The 15,289-nt window shown below is 44.0% G+C and overlaps 1 protein-coding gene across 2 annotated transcripts in view; it reads right to left on the bottom strand.

Annotated features, from left to right (window-relative positions):
- LOC147111752 (interleukin-1 receptor type 1-like) overlaps positions 1-15,289 on the bottom strand; it is a 70,841-nt gene that overhangs the window by 23,582 nt on the left and 31,970 nt on the right. For both annotated transcript variants that reach the window (XM_085998956.1, XM_085998955.1), the window contains exons 2-3: positions 10,889-10,971; positions 935-1,199 (exon numbers count right to left, since the gene is read on the bottom strand). In XM_085998956.1, the coding sequence (XP_085855082.1) occupies positions 935-1,199; positions 10,889-10,967 (344 nt within the window). In that variant the 5' untranslated portion in view covers positions 10,968-10,971. The remainder of the gene's footprint in view (positions 1-934; positions 1,200-10,888; positions 10,972-15,289) is intronic.

Genomic DNA, 15,289 nt, shown 5'->3' with positions numbered 1-15,289 from the left:
AAAGGTGTCGAGACAGGAGCAGCAAGAAAGTGAGCAAGGGGCCTCCACATCTGCTGAAGCCACAGGGGAAGCACCACGTAGGAGCACGCTTTAAGAGAAAGATACTGCACAAATAGTCACAAGGGTAGTCGCTTGGGTGAAATTTGATGTTTAATGTTAAAAAGCCATCAGATGGTTACTGTAAATAAAAAATCTGTTGGCTACTGCTGCAGTTGTGGAGTGTGTCATTTCGCTAATGGAACTTCCACATTGAGGGCTTAGGATTACTTGGTATATGCCTCAGTTGAGGAAGCGCTCAGTGAAGGTGGCGAGAGGAGTTTCCCAGGAGGTCACACTGGAGATGGGTGTCAGGCTCCAAACTTCCACAGCTGTGGTTATGCCTTCTAAAAGTTCCCCCAGACCTGAGACAACAAAGTCCTGCCATCTGCAAATGATGGATGATCAAATATCCTATTTAATGGTGGAGCTGCAGCTAAAAGTCAGCAATCCAATTGTACTCCCACCAGGTTTCACCGTCGTGTTTCAGAGCAGGCGTGCTTCATGTTGGAAAAGGGTTAAAATCACCAAGGCCTTTCAAAATGGGATAATAGAGGCAATTTAGTGCTTGTTAAGGGCCTTAAGGGCCTATCCCGCCTCTTGGAGGCGGGACGGAGACGGGAGCAGTAAACACGATTTCTTGAAAATTGCTTGGAGGTGGGATTGGGCCCACCCGCCACTTTTTGCAATTTTAACACCCCACACGCCTCCATTCCCGCCACCACGGCCCTGTGAAATTCGAGCCCATGGTCTTTTCTGGGATAGTGATTAAGAAATATTATTGGGTCAGTTTAGAAGCAACTTTACTCTGCGTCTAACCTCCAACCTTGCTTGGTGTGGATTCTAGGTGTAAAGAGCTGAAAATTGTTCTCTTAAATGGAGGTGTATGCAAGCTTACCTCACAACACATATATAGTAGCCAGTGTCTTCAAACAATACTGGAAGAAACCAAAGAGAATCATCCTGTACATGTATCCTTCGCTCCTTGTTTGTTGTTATTACTTCAGATGTTTTGTTGTTATACCACATAACACTGTAGTTCTGTGTTGTATTCATGGACTTGTCCAACGTCATATATTCCAACAGAGGGCATTTAAAAGTAAATCCTTCTTGTTCCAGAACAAAGTGGCGGTTAAAATCAACACCTTTGTCTAAGCACGATTCTATGAACAAAAACAAAAAGATGGAACAACCGTCAAAAGCACTGGGCAACAAATGTTGTACTATTTTAAAGCACAAGAGCTGTCTAATCCTTTTTACATATGCAATTGAAAACAACAACAAAAAATCTCTCCTGGATCAGATCAAGAAGGCATCTGCAAATGAATCAGAGCATATTGCGTGGATTTCAAAAATCCATGTAGCGCTGGTGAGAAGGGAATGGTCTACAAAAAATGTCAGTCACCTCATTTTGAGTAATAGGGCCCAGATTTTGCGGTCAGTGGAGAACGAACGATGCTTGCCGCTCATTACACTTAACAATTGACTTTTAGTCGGCTTTTGTGCAACAATTTATGGTAATTAGAGATCCATTTCAGCGCGGCGCCCTCAAGTCCGGGCCTGTAATTTGTTAAAGCATAGGCACCGCACTTTCATTCACTCTTTCAAAATCAGTTGAAGTTCATCCCATAAAAATTATCAGGAAGAAAACTACCTGAGAAACCATCACATTTTTGAAGTCTTCAGAATAAAATTTAAGTTTGTTTTACTACAATTTTGATTATACAGAAATACCAAGAAAATAAAAGTGTGATTTCAAAGAAAGAATTTGCATTTACATAGCACTTCATCAATGACCTTCCCTCCATCAGAAGGTCAGAAGTAGGGATGTTTGCTGATGATTGCACAGTGTTCAGTTCCATTCACAACTCCCCAGATAATGAAGCAGTCCATGCCTGCATACAGCAAGACCTGGACAACATTTAGGCTTGGGCTGATAAGTGGCAAGTAACATTCGTGCCGCACAAATGCCAGGCAATGATTATCTCCAAGAGAGAGTCTAACCACCACCCCTTGACATTCAACGGCATTACCATCACCAAATCCCCCACCATCAATATCCTGGGGATCACCATTGACCTGAAACTTAACTGGACCAGCCACATAAATACTGTAGCAACAAGAGCAGGTCAGAGGCTGAGCATTCTGCGGCGAGTGTCTCACCTCCTAATTCCCCAAAGTCTTTCCACTATCTACAAGGCACAATTCAGGAGTGTGATGGAATACTCTCCACTTGCCTGGATGAGTGCAGCTCCAACAACACTCAAGAAGCTCCACACCATCCAGGACAAAGCAGCCCGCTTGATTGGCACCCCATCCACCACCTTAAACATTCACTCCCTCCACCACCGGTGCACCATGGCTGCAATGTGTACCATCTACAATTTGCACTGCAGCAACTCGCCAAGGCTACTTCGACAGCATCGCCCAAACCCACAACCTCTACCACCTAGAAGGCCAAGGGCAGCAGGCGCATGGGAACAGCATCACCTGCAAGTTCCCCTCCAAGTCACACACCATCCTGACTTGGAAATATATCGCCATTCCTTCATCGTCGCTGGGTCAAAATCCTGGAACTCCATCCCTAACTGTGGGAGTACCTTCACCACACGGACTGCAGCAGTTCAAGAAGGCGGCTCACCACCACCTTCTCAAGGGCAATGGGCAATAAAGGTTGGCCTTGCCAGTGACGCCCACATTCCAGGAACGAGTATAAAAAAAAGCATCTTATATCCTCAAGACATTTCAAAGCTCTTCACAAACAACAACTTGTTTTTGAAGTACCGTCACTGTTGTTTATCCTTTTTTGGTGATATAGGACAGAACACTCAGACGATTCTCATTTTTCTTCAAACAGTGTCTTTGAAAGAAAGAACTTGCATTTATATAGTGCCTTTCACAATCTCAGAATGTCCGAAAGCGATTCACAGACAATCAAGTACTGTTCAATTGTAGTCGCTGTTGTAATGTAGAAAAACATGTGCAAGATTAGTTGTGTAGATATATGTACACAGGGTTATATATTTGGTTCAATCTCATATAATTAAGGTTACTGCTTTTTTTTAAAGTTATAAATGGCTCGTGGATTCTTACTGTTGATAGAAATAATGAAATGGTTGAAGTTGTTCATTCCCAGGATGCTTTAGAGTTTAATGTGTCAGGGTATATTTTAGCTGACTGCTATTTAGGTTCTGCTGAAAGTGCAAGATGTGTGATTCGTGCCTGTTGAGTACTTCTTGTCGCCACATTGTGAAACAAGATGGCAAAGATAGTTTTGAGATAGGAAGTGGGACAATAGACAGTTGGCATCGGTGGTTTTGTAGGAACTCTCTCATTTCTGGGGATCTTGTTCACAAGAACACTTGTTATGCCATAATGAATCAGCAAGGACAGCGTGCGTGACTATAGACCTATAAAGATCTTGAGCTTTCTGTAACAATTTGTGGAGAGAGTCAGGAGCGAGAGGATCGATGAAGGTTACGTTTCTACCCAGAGGAAAAACTGGGTAATTGCATTTATTTCTCTGTATGTCTACTACTTAAAGACATGGGCCGGAATTTTAAGCTAAAAAAAGGGTGGGTTTGGAGCGTGGGAGTAGGTAAATTGTTAAAAATGGGATTCCCGACCTGATCCCACCTCCAACCCGTCCACTTCCGGTTTTGACGGGGGGTGGGGGGGGGGGGGGGGGGGCGACCAACCTGCTCCCAGGGGGCAGTACGTCAATTTAAATATTATAATGAGGCTGGAAGCCTCTTTTTTAACCTCCATTTTGTTTTTTAACTGCATGTGGACAGGTTTCACACAATTTGTGAAACCAGGCAGTTAAAGCGAGGCAGAGACTGCTGGATCCAGGAGATAAGTGGCTTTATACCTACCTTCTCGACCCAGGGTTCCAACCTAACCTACCTCCCATGATCGGAGATGCCGCCCAGGCCTTGCCGCTCCCTTCCCCCCCCGATGATGCGGAGGCCACCCCGATCTCTGCTCGACCCTCCCCAAATGTCTGCCCCACCCCGATGCTTCCCCAGCCTGACCCCCGGTCCTCTCTCCCCGCCCTACCCCAATGCTTCCCCCGGCTCCAATCCCCGATTGTCTCCCCCCACCGCCCCCTGCCCCCGCCAATGCTACCCACGGCCCGGCCCTCACGCGAACCCCCCTGTTTTGTTCCATGCGGCTGCAGGCCTACCCACCCGCAGCCAGCCAGTGCCTCAATCTGGCTGGCTGCGGGCGGGAAACCGAGGCCTTACATGCAAATCAGGCCCTGCCATTAAAGTCGACAGGGCTTGCGGGAAACTCAGCTTCCCGGGTTTCCCGACCACATCGGAGCCTGTCCGCCCCAACCCGCCTGCCACCAGAAAATTCTGGCCAGTGTGTGTCTGGACTTGGTCAAACAATAAAAGGATTACATTAAAACCATTTTTGGTTCATCAGATTTGAATTGTCTTACCCATGGCGAGAAACTTTTAGTGTTCAGGTGTTATGGGGTACTGACAGGGTAGATGTGGAGAGGTTGTTTCCCCTGGCTGAAGAGTCTAGAACTAGGGGACATAGTCTCGGGATAAGGGGTCGGCCATTTAAAACTGAGATGAGGAGGAAGTTCTTTATCTTTTGACTTCTCTACCCCAAAGGTCTGTGGATGTTGACTGTTTGAGTGTATTCAAGGCTGAGATAGATAGATTTTTGGACTCTAGGGGAATCAATGGATATGGGGATAGTGCAGGAAAGTGGAGTTGAGGTTGAAGATCAGCCATGATCTTATTGAATGGCGGCGCAGGCTCGAGGGGCTGTATGGCCTACCCCTGCTCCTAATTCTTATGTTCTTAAATGGCAGCCAATTTGCACACAAGTTCCCACAAAGAACAATGAGATAAATGATGAATTAAAATGTTGTAGTGGTAATCTTTAAGTGATACATGTTGGCCAGGACACTGGGAGAACTCCCTGCTCTTCTTGAAATGGATATTTTACAACCACCTGCAAGGACAGATGGAACCTTGATTTAACGTCTCATCCAAAAGACAGCACCTCTTCCAACACTGCTGCAGTCTCTCATACTGCACTGGAGTGTCAGCCAAAATTATGTGCTGAAGGCCTGGAGTAGAGCTTGAATCCACAACCTTCTAAGAGGTAAGAATGCTACCACCAAGCCAAGCCTGACACATTTGGACCTTATGCACACACCAAAACAGGTAGTCAGGAGTCAGTTTAGCATCTCATTCAAAAGATAGTGCATCCAACAATGCAGCACTCCTTCAATACTGAAGAGTCAGCCTAAATCCTTGGACCCGCAATCATCTGACTCAGAGGCATCAGCTCAACTGACATTTGATTTAGAGTGTTCGATTTTCCCTGCGGAGGCGGGATGAGAGCTGGTTGGCGGTTTCCGGTCACACTCCTGTCTGCAGCCGCTCTCTCAAAAAGATTTTCCGTAGATTGGGCTTGTTAAGCCCGGCCTGCGGGGTTCCTGGCCAATTAACAGGAAGCGGGTCTGATGACGTCATTTGATGACGCGTCATCAGCCGGTTTCCTTAAAGGGACCATGGCCACATTGATTTTGACAGTTGTGCTGTCAGTGTTCTACAGCATTGAGGTGCTGCAAACACTGACAATCACTGCACAAAGGTGCATGTCTGCACCCAGGCTCACGCATGACTCCTTCCATACGCTTATGGAGGGAGTCACAACACGCAGAGAGATTCTCTTCCCTTCCCATGGGCAGAGGAGGCCTCCCCAGGAGATCAACACAGTCTGGTTGCACAGGAGGACACAAGCAGGGATGTCGTCAGGAGTGCCAGGCTGCACTAGCGCAAACTTTTCAATGATCTCAGTAGATCACGAAATGTTTCTGCAAAGCCACACTCAACCTCATCCTGCTGTGCCACTCATCGCATCCCCATCACTCTGCCTTTCATGCCCTACTCACACCAACTTAACTTGCACCTCCACCCAACCCTCTCTATCTACATGATCACTTCCCCATCTCAATAGCCACCCCTCACACTCATCCTACTGCAAGCATACCAACTAACACACAAGGGTAGGCACTTAAGAGGGTTAGCCAATGTTCATGTGAAGTTTCTGGTAATGTGTTGTCATAGTGAAATTTATATTTTCAACACTTCTTCTTATTGGACAGATCTGTACGCACCTTGAGAAGTGTCTTACTGAGTTCTAGTGAATGTTGAGACATAACTTTCCCCCCCCCCCCCTCCCCCTGCTATAGTGATGAGTGAATGGAATGGCTTAGACATTATAGGGATGCTTTATGGTGCTGGTGTGGGGTGGTGTCAACCTGGCGCATCATGTGGCAGCCAGGGTGTATAGTGTCAAGTGAAGTAAATCTGGCCATGGTGATGCCATCGCTGGCCTCTCAGGCAGCAATGTTGTCAGGGGCTAATATCAGGTGATGGCGGAGAAGGTTGGCGATGTTGGTGTGCCTGGTGATGTTGATGTTGGGGCTGATCGTTTGAAGGTTTCAGAGGACCAAGGTCTGATTTTTTCAAGGGCACCGATGTTGCTGCAATAGACGGCAGCTGCAGGTGAGATGACAGAAGCGATCTGTCAATGGTGAGAGAGGTTGTTCCAATGAGGTGGCACTGGATATACAGTTGGCTCTAAACACTGGCAAGCTACAGAAATCTCTATGGCCTAGAAATTCGGTATAGCCGCGTTTGGGGCGCTAGTCCTGGTGATGCGCAAAGTTTAGCGCCACCTAGCGCGATATTAGGTTGCAGCGCCCCTGAAGGTGATTGTGGCGCGAAATCAGGCGCTGCACTCTACTCTTAAGGCGCTAACCCGGTGGCGCAACCCAATTTCGCTGCGGCGGGGCGCAGCGAGGGTGCTGTCAATAATCACTTTCCCTGAGACACAGTGGTGCCGGCCAGCTCTTAAAGGGGCAGGTCAATTGGCATCACCAGACACACTCACTGCCTTGTAGGCCTTCAAAGCGGTGGGAGCCTACCTGTGGCGCACCAGCCTAGCAAGACATGGAAAGGGTGAGGCAGAGGGCGGAACGCCTCACTGATGGGGCATTGGGTGCTTTGGTTGGCGCAGTGGAATCAAGGCCAAGGAAGATGGTCGGAATGTGATTTATGTTTTGGACAGTCTCCCGGGTGTGAGAAGCAGTTATGTGTCAGTGTATTAGTTTTGCTTTCTGTTGCCATAGCTTTCTCATGTTTGAAGGAACCACATTTTGTGTAATGAAACACTTTCTTCATTTACAATGGCCATGCCTGCTATTTACATGCATCTTGCCCTTCACAGGCTTGGGGGTATCAGACCGGTTCCATTCCTGTTCTTGAAATGGCAGCAAGCATTCCGTGAGAGGGGCCTAGAAGCTACTTCTGATCAGCCTCTGACGCGCAGCCTGAGAAGAGCTGCTCGCGTAGAAGTTCAGGCCAGCAGCCATCTTCTCAGCCACCGACAGAGATGTCCTGCACCTTATCTGAGGCTGCAGATTTGGCTGAAGCAGCTGGCACAGCTCAGTCACCACCTCCTTTCTAAATCGCAGCCTTCTGACACACTGCTCCTCCGGCATGTTCATGTAGGAAAACTGCTGTCGGATAACCCTGCCAGCGTTAAGGTCTGCTGTGGCGACGTCTGTTGGCCCTCCTCCATCTGGCCATGCCCGCCCCCCTCTCCCTACGTCTCAGTGCCCTTTCCAGATGATTCAGCAGCAGGACGTTCCCCTCCAATGCAGCCCCCATAATAAGTGCCCACAGGAAGGTTCCCCGTTGTCAAGGCTCACCAACAGCAAGGTGATGGTCAGAAGGCTGAAGATCATCTACCTGCGCTGGCTCAGTGGTCAAATGGCTCTCAGTGTGCAGCTCAGCAACTCTTTGTAGCTCTCGAGGAAGTTGTGATCCAAAAATGGCTGCCGCTTTTAAACCACACCAGTCCCCTTTAAATAACGCTCCTCCAGCCTGAGAGCGACTTGGTAAGGCCCAGGTAAGCTGTCACTATTAGCGCCAGGCGCTACGGAGGGGGGCGCCACTGAATTTCCGGTCTGGGGTGCCCAAAAGGCGTTGCACAATCAAATGACATCATAATCAGCCTGCGCCCATGAGCGGGCGCTAAGATTTAGCGCCGGCGCTAAATGCATGCTCAATATGGGGCGAGGCGCTAGGCGCCTTGCGCCCGCCCGGAAATTGGCTAGCGCCCCACTTCTCGGCCTCTTTAGGTGGCGCTATCAACCGAATTTCTCCCCCTATATGTCTTACAGATGCAGTAACCAACAGTTTCTGAGCCAGGAAACTGAACAACTGCAACATGGCATCCTTTATACCACTTCTGCAGCTGTCAGCTCATCAGATACATCAAAGCAGACTCAACTCACGACAGGACGAGTTGGCGTGTTCCCTGATCAGCAGGTAACCCATGGGGAGCACGTAAAATTACAAGGTAGGCTCAAAACAGCATTAAATTGGCTTTTAACAAGCCATTTCATTATATAAATTGTCTCCCCTGCCGCTTGGTGTCGGGTCAGTTCTGCGCGGACAGATCCGACACCTGGGAGATGCGAGTGGAGGCGGGTTGACAGCGGGTTTCCTACCCACTGTCAATCTTAGCTATTTTGATAGTGGACCCGCCTCCAAACGCCGGCAAAATCCAGCACAAAATGTCAGAAGCCACTACATCTTCCCACATTGAAAATCCAGTACTGCGCTAACAATAAAACACATAAACAATTCTTGGAAAATGACGACTACATTTTGAGCTCCCACCAGATGCTTTTCTCAGCTAAGAGAAATGGGCAGCACCCACAGACAAGGAATCTCACTTTAATTCCATAAACTGGATAGTGTAGTTATTACGGTATTGGAGCAGCAATCCAGAAGTCATTAGTTCAAATCAAACCATGACAAGCTGTGAAAATAAATTCAATAGGCCTGGGAATTTGTGGTCTTGCATCAGAAAAATAAAAACATGAAAGCTGCTGGATCATCATAAAACCTATCTGGTTCACTCATGTCCCGGTCTGGCCTACATGATTCCAGTCCCATTCTTAATGCCTTTTGAAGTGAGCTACTGAGTTGGAAATCAATCACTAATGAAGGCCCACTACCACCTTCTCCGGGAATCTAGGGATGAGCAATAAATGAAACTTGCCAGCAATGCTCACATACCAAGAACAAATTTTAAAAAAGATACTTTCTTATAATCCAAACATAATAGGACTTCCTGGGAAAATAACAAACATGTTAAGTATGCATATGATTGCCAGTGCACACCTACATAAATTTATGAGGATGATTAATATATCGGTCATGCCAGAAAATGTTATAGATCTTCAACTAGCCACCATTGAAATCCATGGAAATGTAAATCAGGTGATTTCTATAACAAGTAGCCAATCCGCAATGCCAGTTTTGAGCCCGGGAAACAAGTTGAAAATCTACCTTGAAGTCTTTTACAGTAGCAGAAAATACAGCTAGCTGTCAAAGTTTGCTCAAAAGACAGAACAATTTTGAATCAATTCACAAAGAGTTAAGACAAGGCCGCTGATTAACTTCCTTTGAATGGAATTTCTTTACAGAATTTGAGTAATAGATAATAGACATTTCTCAATAGCTTGACTATTAATGTAAATATTTGGAACTATGTAGGTTTTCCTACATATGGAGTTTGCATCTAGCCTTTGCGTCCTTGGTGGTTCGGTCAAAATTGCAAATAACTAGAATATCAGAAAACTATCCAAAACTTCTATATTTCACATGCTTTCACAACTGCTCAATTTGTTAAATACAATTTTAGAATTTGCCACAGTAGGATTTTAACTTCGACCTCCAAGTTACGTGTCCAGTACTGTAACCACTACGCTACTGTACCTAAAGCAGACTTTTTGCTTTGTTCTGAAAACAATCAATTTAAGTTAAAGGGCTTGGTAGCTCATGCAAATAAATTTGTGCTCAACACCTAGCCAAGGTTCAGGGAATCAGCACTTTAATTTGATAAGTTTTGTTCAACTGTAAGTATATATCCCAGATTGAATTCAAAGAATAAGAGGGGTAGATCTCAGGCAACATGCTCCCTGCTCCTCTAGTTTTGTGTGTTCATTAAGACAAAGATGTATACTTAAACACTCCATGCTGGTCAGCTGTTACCTCGTGTAGAAGTTTGTATTAAGGATACCGGTCCAGATTTGGTAATATTAGGAGAGTTGGAATAGCTTTTGTTACTTTTGTAAGGTGCAAGTTAAAAGATCTGTAATCAATTGAAAGCTGTTATGTTGACTTGCCGCTACTATTTAACTTTAACAAGCCTAATTGTATTTTAGATCTAAGTCACACAATTCAATTGAGTGTCTTTTCTTCTGCTATCCAAGGACTAAGAAGTCTCATGTCAATTCAATTAAGCTAATAATTTCTGTACAATCCTGGGTGACACCACATTACCAGACACCATGCGTATATAGCCACACTGTGGTTTGCAGTGTGAGACTTGCTCATAGGAGCAGTGCTGTGTAAGAGAGAAATATCTGGTAAAGTCCTAAACCATAACAGTTCTTCATCTGTATTTATCTTTGTCAATTTTATGAACATCCCACAGCAATACACTGGACCACAGTTTAAAAAGTAAGTGATGAGAGCTACAAGTAGAATTATTATTTTTTTTTTTAAAAACGACTCAAATTGAGAATCTTAACTTTCCATTAACAGCTCACACGCAAGGGCTGTAGGCGTCTATTATGTACTTGACCTTCTATGTACAGTACAATTAACACCTACTCACTATCATTTGGAGTAACAGGAAAGTTTAGACCTAGATTTTTCTGTGATTCCTTAACTCTTTACTCAAGAGAACAGAGTTTAATCATGTAATGCAATATTTCTTACAATATCACACTACTTACCTTTAGTGGGACTGAATTGTTGAGGTAAGGCCGACACCAATGCAGAGAATCCAAAGAGGATAAGAATTAAAGCAGCCATTTTCCTGCAATTAATAAATAAGAATAGAAACAGGCAGCCATTAAAAAATATTTACAGATATTACTCAAAACACATTATCAATTCCCTACATTCCCTGAAGGAGACATTCAACCCATGAGTGTAGGTAAGGATCCAAACTCAGAGGTGAAAAGATTCTAATTTACCAGTCACTCAGTTTCCCCCCATGCTAAAATTTACAGTGAGTTTCCGCTCCGTTGCGCTGTTTTTTTCTGGTGCAATTCACCCGAAATCAGCAAAACCAGCGCAAAAGATCGTGGAATTTCAAGTGCAAATTACGTCCAGCACAAATTGAGCTTCCGAGATCTTATGCGCTAGTTTAAAAAACATTTGCTAGAAGCTGGCCCCGCCTACAAAACTTGCCACACCCCCAGGTCGAATTAATCACCATTGGGAGTTTCTGCTATTTTCGCTCGAGATTGCAGGCCTTCGAGGAGGCTCTAAAAATTAAGCTGCTTCGTTTGAGTACAAGGGCATGAATAGGCACGTTTTAAAAGCTTTTCAATGTAATTTTTTACTTTACTAGGAAACTAATTGCTGTATCCTAATATAACTAGCAAATGCTTCTGTATATTTTCTAAAAGTAATTTTCAGTCATTTAAAATCAGGTTACTCATAGGTGGTGGATTGACACTGTGATTAAAATGTTTATGATAAAGCTATTTTCAGCTGTTGCTAATCAAACTGCACCAAGCTACCACTCAAATATATCACAAGGAAGCATTCAGCGATAAGTAAGTGAGATTGAGCGGAAACCAAAAAAAACCTGCTCAAAACTAGCGCAATTTGCGCCCGGATTGTTGTTGCGCCCAAAGCAGAAACTTTATCCCAACATGTTCAGCCATTTGTTAAAAAATGTTACATTTATTGGAAAATTTTCATCTTCAGTGCCTGGACGGCAATCTGCCAGGTGGTGAACTGGAAACAAAATATAAATCAGCCAAGGTTCCCACGCTGAATGCTATCCTGCTGCAAAGAAAATTGTGTTTGACAGGATCAGACGTGAATGCGATGCCTCCCGCACTTCCTGAGCTCTCATGAAACAAGGGCAGTTGAGCAAGCCAGTGGAGGACTGTCGTCATCTGAGGAATCATATTACAGCATAAGTCACTGCCTTCAGGAGAGGAAACTGGGGGAGGGAAGAACACACTACTTCCTACAGCATGACACACAATGCATATATTGTACATAAACACAGTTATGCCTTTTTCTACATCCAAATTACTGAGTGTTCCAAAATAAGCAACTGGATCTCAATTTTACCTAAACCACATATCCACAACAGATAATACTGCTACGTAGTGCAATTGCAGTGGAATACTGCACATATTCAGATGCTTAAAAGTTAGTTCGTTCTTGCCAGTACCCTCCATAACTACAATTCTGCTGGGATCTCATCTAGTTAAAGCAAATGAATCCATCTGTCATATTTATATATAGTACTCTCTAACCACACACTTACATTCACAGTGCAAAAGACTGAAAATCCCCACCTGCTTCTCAAGTCAAACAACTTTTAAATTACCGGTTCTAAAATCATTCGTCACAATTTAATGTTTTAAAATAATACTTGAAGCTTAATAGTTGAAGGCATCCATAGTGGACACTATTTTCCCAAGAATACAAAAAAATATTCAGTTGGGAATTTCTTTTTTTTTATATAAAGTGTACCATTTGGCAATACCAGGGTAAGCACACAGCCATAATCTGTGCAAAAAAATAATTATTGTACATGTCAAAACAATTCATAACACAGTTACAGTAATTTCTATTTTTCCAACCAACATGAAAAATTTATTGTGAACTAAAAATGAAAGTAAGTTAGGATGGCACGATACTATTTTAAATAGAAATGATTGACTAAGTAGTCATTGCCTGACATGCTGAGGAAACTCGCCAAGCTATGCAGAAAGATAGCCCCCCCCCCCTCCATCCCCATAAACTAAACAGGCACATACATGCATCAATTCAAAAAATGTATACTACTTTCCATTTAGCATCCTGTCTGTATTGAAGTCAGATGATCAAGCCTCAGCACCAAACATTCTGCTGAAGTTATAGTGCAGATATGGGTCTCACACTGCCACCTGAAGTAAGTGATGCTCAGCTGGCAGAGATGAATTATACTGCCAGCTGCACTTCACTTAAATGTAGCAACAAGTAGCTCTGTACCATGCATGGGCGCATGCAGAGTTCTGGTCTTGGGGAGGGGGACACAAATATTTTTCATTAGGGAAGCACAGGTAGAAGTGTCAGCCCTATGCCAAAATCAAAAACATTGAAAAGTTTACAAAGTGCCCAGCAGGTCCAATGTGGCTGTGCCCTGGGTTGGAGATGTACCACATCTCATGTGAACTACAAGTCGGGCAAGACTGCCACTCGAAGCACTCTCACCTCAGGGTGGCCTGATGAAAGGTTGAAGCCCCACTCTCCACGTCTTGAATGTGTAATTTAGGCTGACAGTTCAGTTCAGTGAACATGAGAGGACTCGATCCCTGCTGGCCCAGGCCTGCCCAGCAGAAAATGATCACACCCCTGCCTCAACAACAAATAGTCTAGTGCAGCTGTGATTGATAATTGCAAGATGATGCTTCCCCTCTGTGGAGAACACCGCTTCCCAAAACAAATGTGGGTGAAACACAAGTGGGACATGCCAACTGGAATGGGTAATGCATAGATTCCGCAGTTCTAACGTCCTTTCCTGGAAACTTACTCTACTCAGGTATCCGCACCTGGACTGATCCCAGGAAGGAACACGATAGCAAGATGCACATATTAAGTTTGGCTACTTAAGTCAAAGGCAACTAAAGTCTAAGGCGACAATTCAACTTTGTAAGATCCCTGTGAAGCAGGAATTTTGAAATCTCCCTGATTTAGCTGAACCCGAGGGAGGCCACTAAATATCCTGATCTCCAAAGCTCAACCGTACCAAAAACATCAATCTGTCAATGCACTGAGCTGTCAGTACAACGTAGTAAAACTGTTCAATGACTTTACAATATGTATGCAGCGAATTCTTCTGTCTGAATCAAAGGAGAAAGAAAGCTACAAATAGAATTCTCCCTTGTCCACTATTTTAACAAAGGCATTGCCCTACTTAAAACAAAGAAGTTACATTTATAACTTGCATTTATATAGCACCTTTAACAATGAAAAATATTTCAGGGTTCTTCACAGAGGTATGAGGATTATAATGGACAAGATGCCTTTGTACAAATGCATTAACAGGTTAATTACTAATACACCACAGTGCAATTTCAATGTTAATTCTTTTGCTTATAGCCCAGCCTGGGCAGATGAAATGTTATCCTCTTTCTTGTGCCTTGCGTAGGCAGAGAGTTTGGTCACTCAGTTCAGTTTCTAATAAGTGGAAACCACAGAAAAAAACACTTTTATTTTCAACAAAATTTGAAATAGTCAGGCAATTGTAATCACAGCAACAACTAGGTACTGTAGCTAAGGAAAGTTACTATGGCACATTGCAGCACGGTGTTTTGATAATGATTAGGCAAATCTATGCTCAATCTTACTTACAGGACTGAAAATGCTATCATTAGAGAGAACGTTAAAAAATGTTCACATTCTCTCAACTTGATGAGCAGGAAACTGGTGGCGTGATGAATTTTGTTCTGATTAGTAATAAGTCACGATGAAACACAAAACTGAAGTACAAAATGGTAACAAAACCAATCTGCTAAGTCCGGTGACAGCAATTCAGAGGTAACATGGCAAATCACACAAGCAAGTAGAAGTTACTTCCGTTCACGCCATTACTTTCATTGTGCTTTCCACTTAATATAGAATCTAACAAAAAATTAGGTCAATTATGCAGAGCATGCAATACTTGCGGTACATGGGGCTATCAAATGGAAAAAGAACCGCTACCAATTTGCATGCAAAATTATAGGAAACGCCAAGTGTTGTATCCGTGTGTTAATGGAGACACGGAATGCAGGAGTTGGTTCAACAGGTGTTTACTGAACAAAGTCTGGAGGTGAACTAAAAGATACAAGACGCTATACAGGCTTATATACCCGAGTGGTCACTACCGGTATTACAGTACACAGGGGCTGTTAAAAGGTACATACACTACAATTCCTCCCCTTTTAGATAATTAGTACATAACATTTTAAGTAATCATTAATTAACATGTTTACAAGAACAATAATCTACACATTTGCTGCAGTTAATCAATTATACGTCAGTCTCTCTGGAGGCTTCCTGACTCGGTCCGGATAACGCCTCGGTGGTGTAGTACTTTTCGGTGGTGTAGTACGTTCTTTTGGCAAGGTCGATTCGGCTTG

The sequence above is a fragment of the Somniosus microcephalus genome, chromosome 10, assembly GCF_052327205.1.
Source record: "Somniosus microcephalus isolate GS21.2 chromosome 10, FLI_Smic_1.0, whole genome shotgun sequence".
In the NCBI taxonomy this organism is placed as follows: Eukaryota; Metazoa; Chordata; class Chondrichthyes; order Squaliformes; family Somniosidae; genus Somniosus; species Somniosus microcephalus.
The sequence above is the reverse complement of the archived record's forward strand: the minus strand, read 5'-3'. Positions and strand labels throughout refer to the sequence as shown.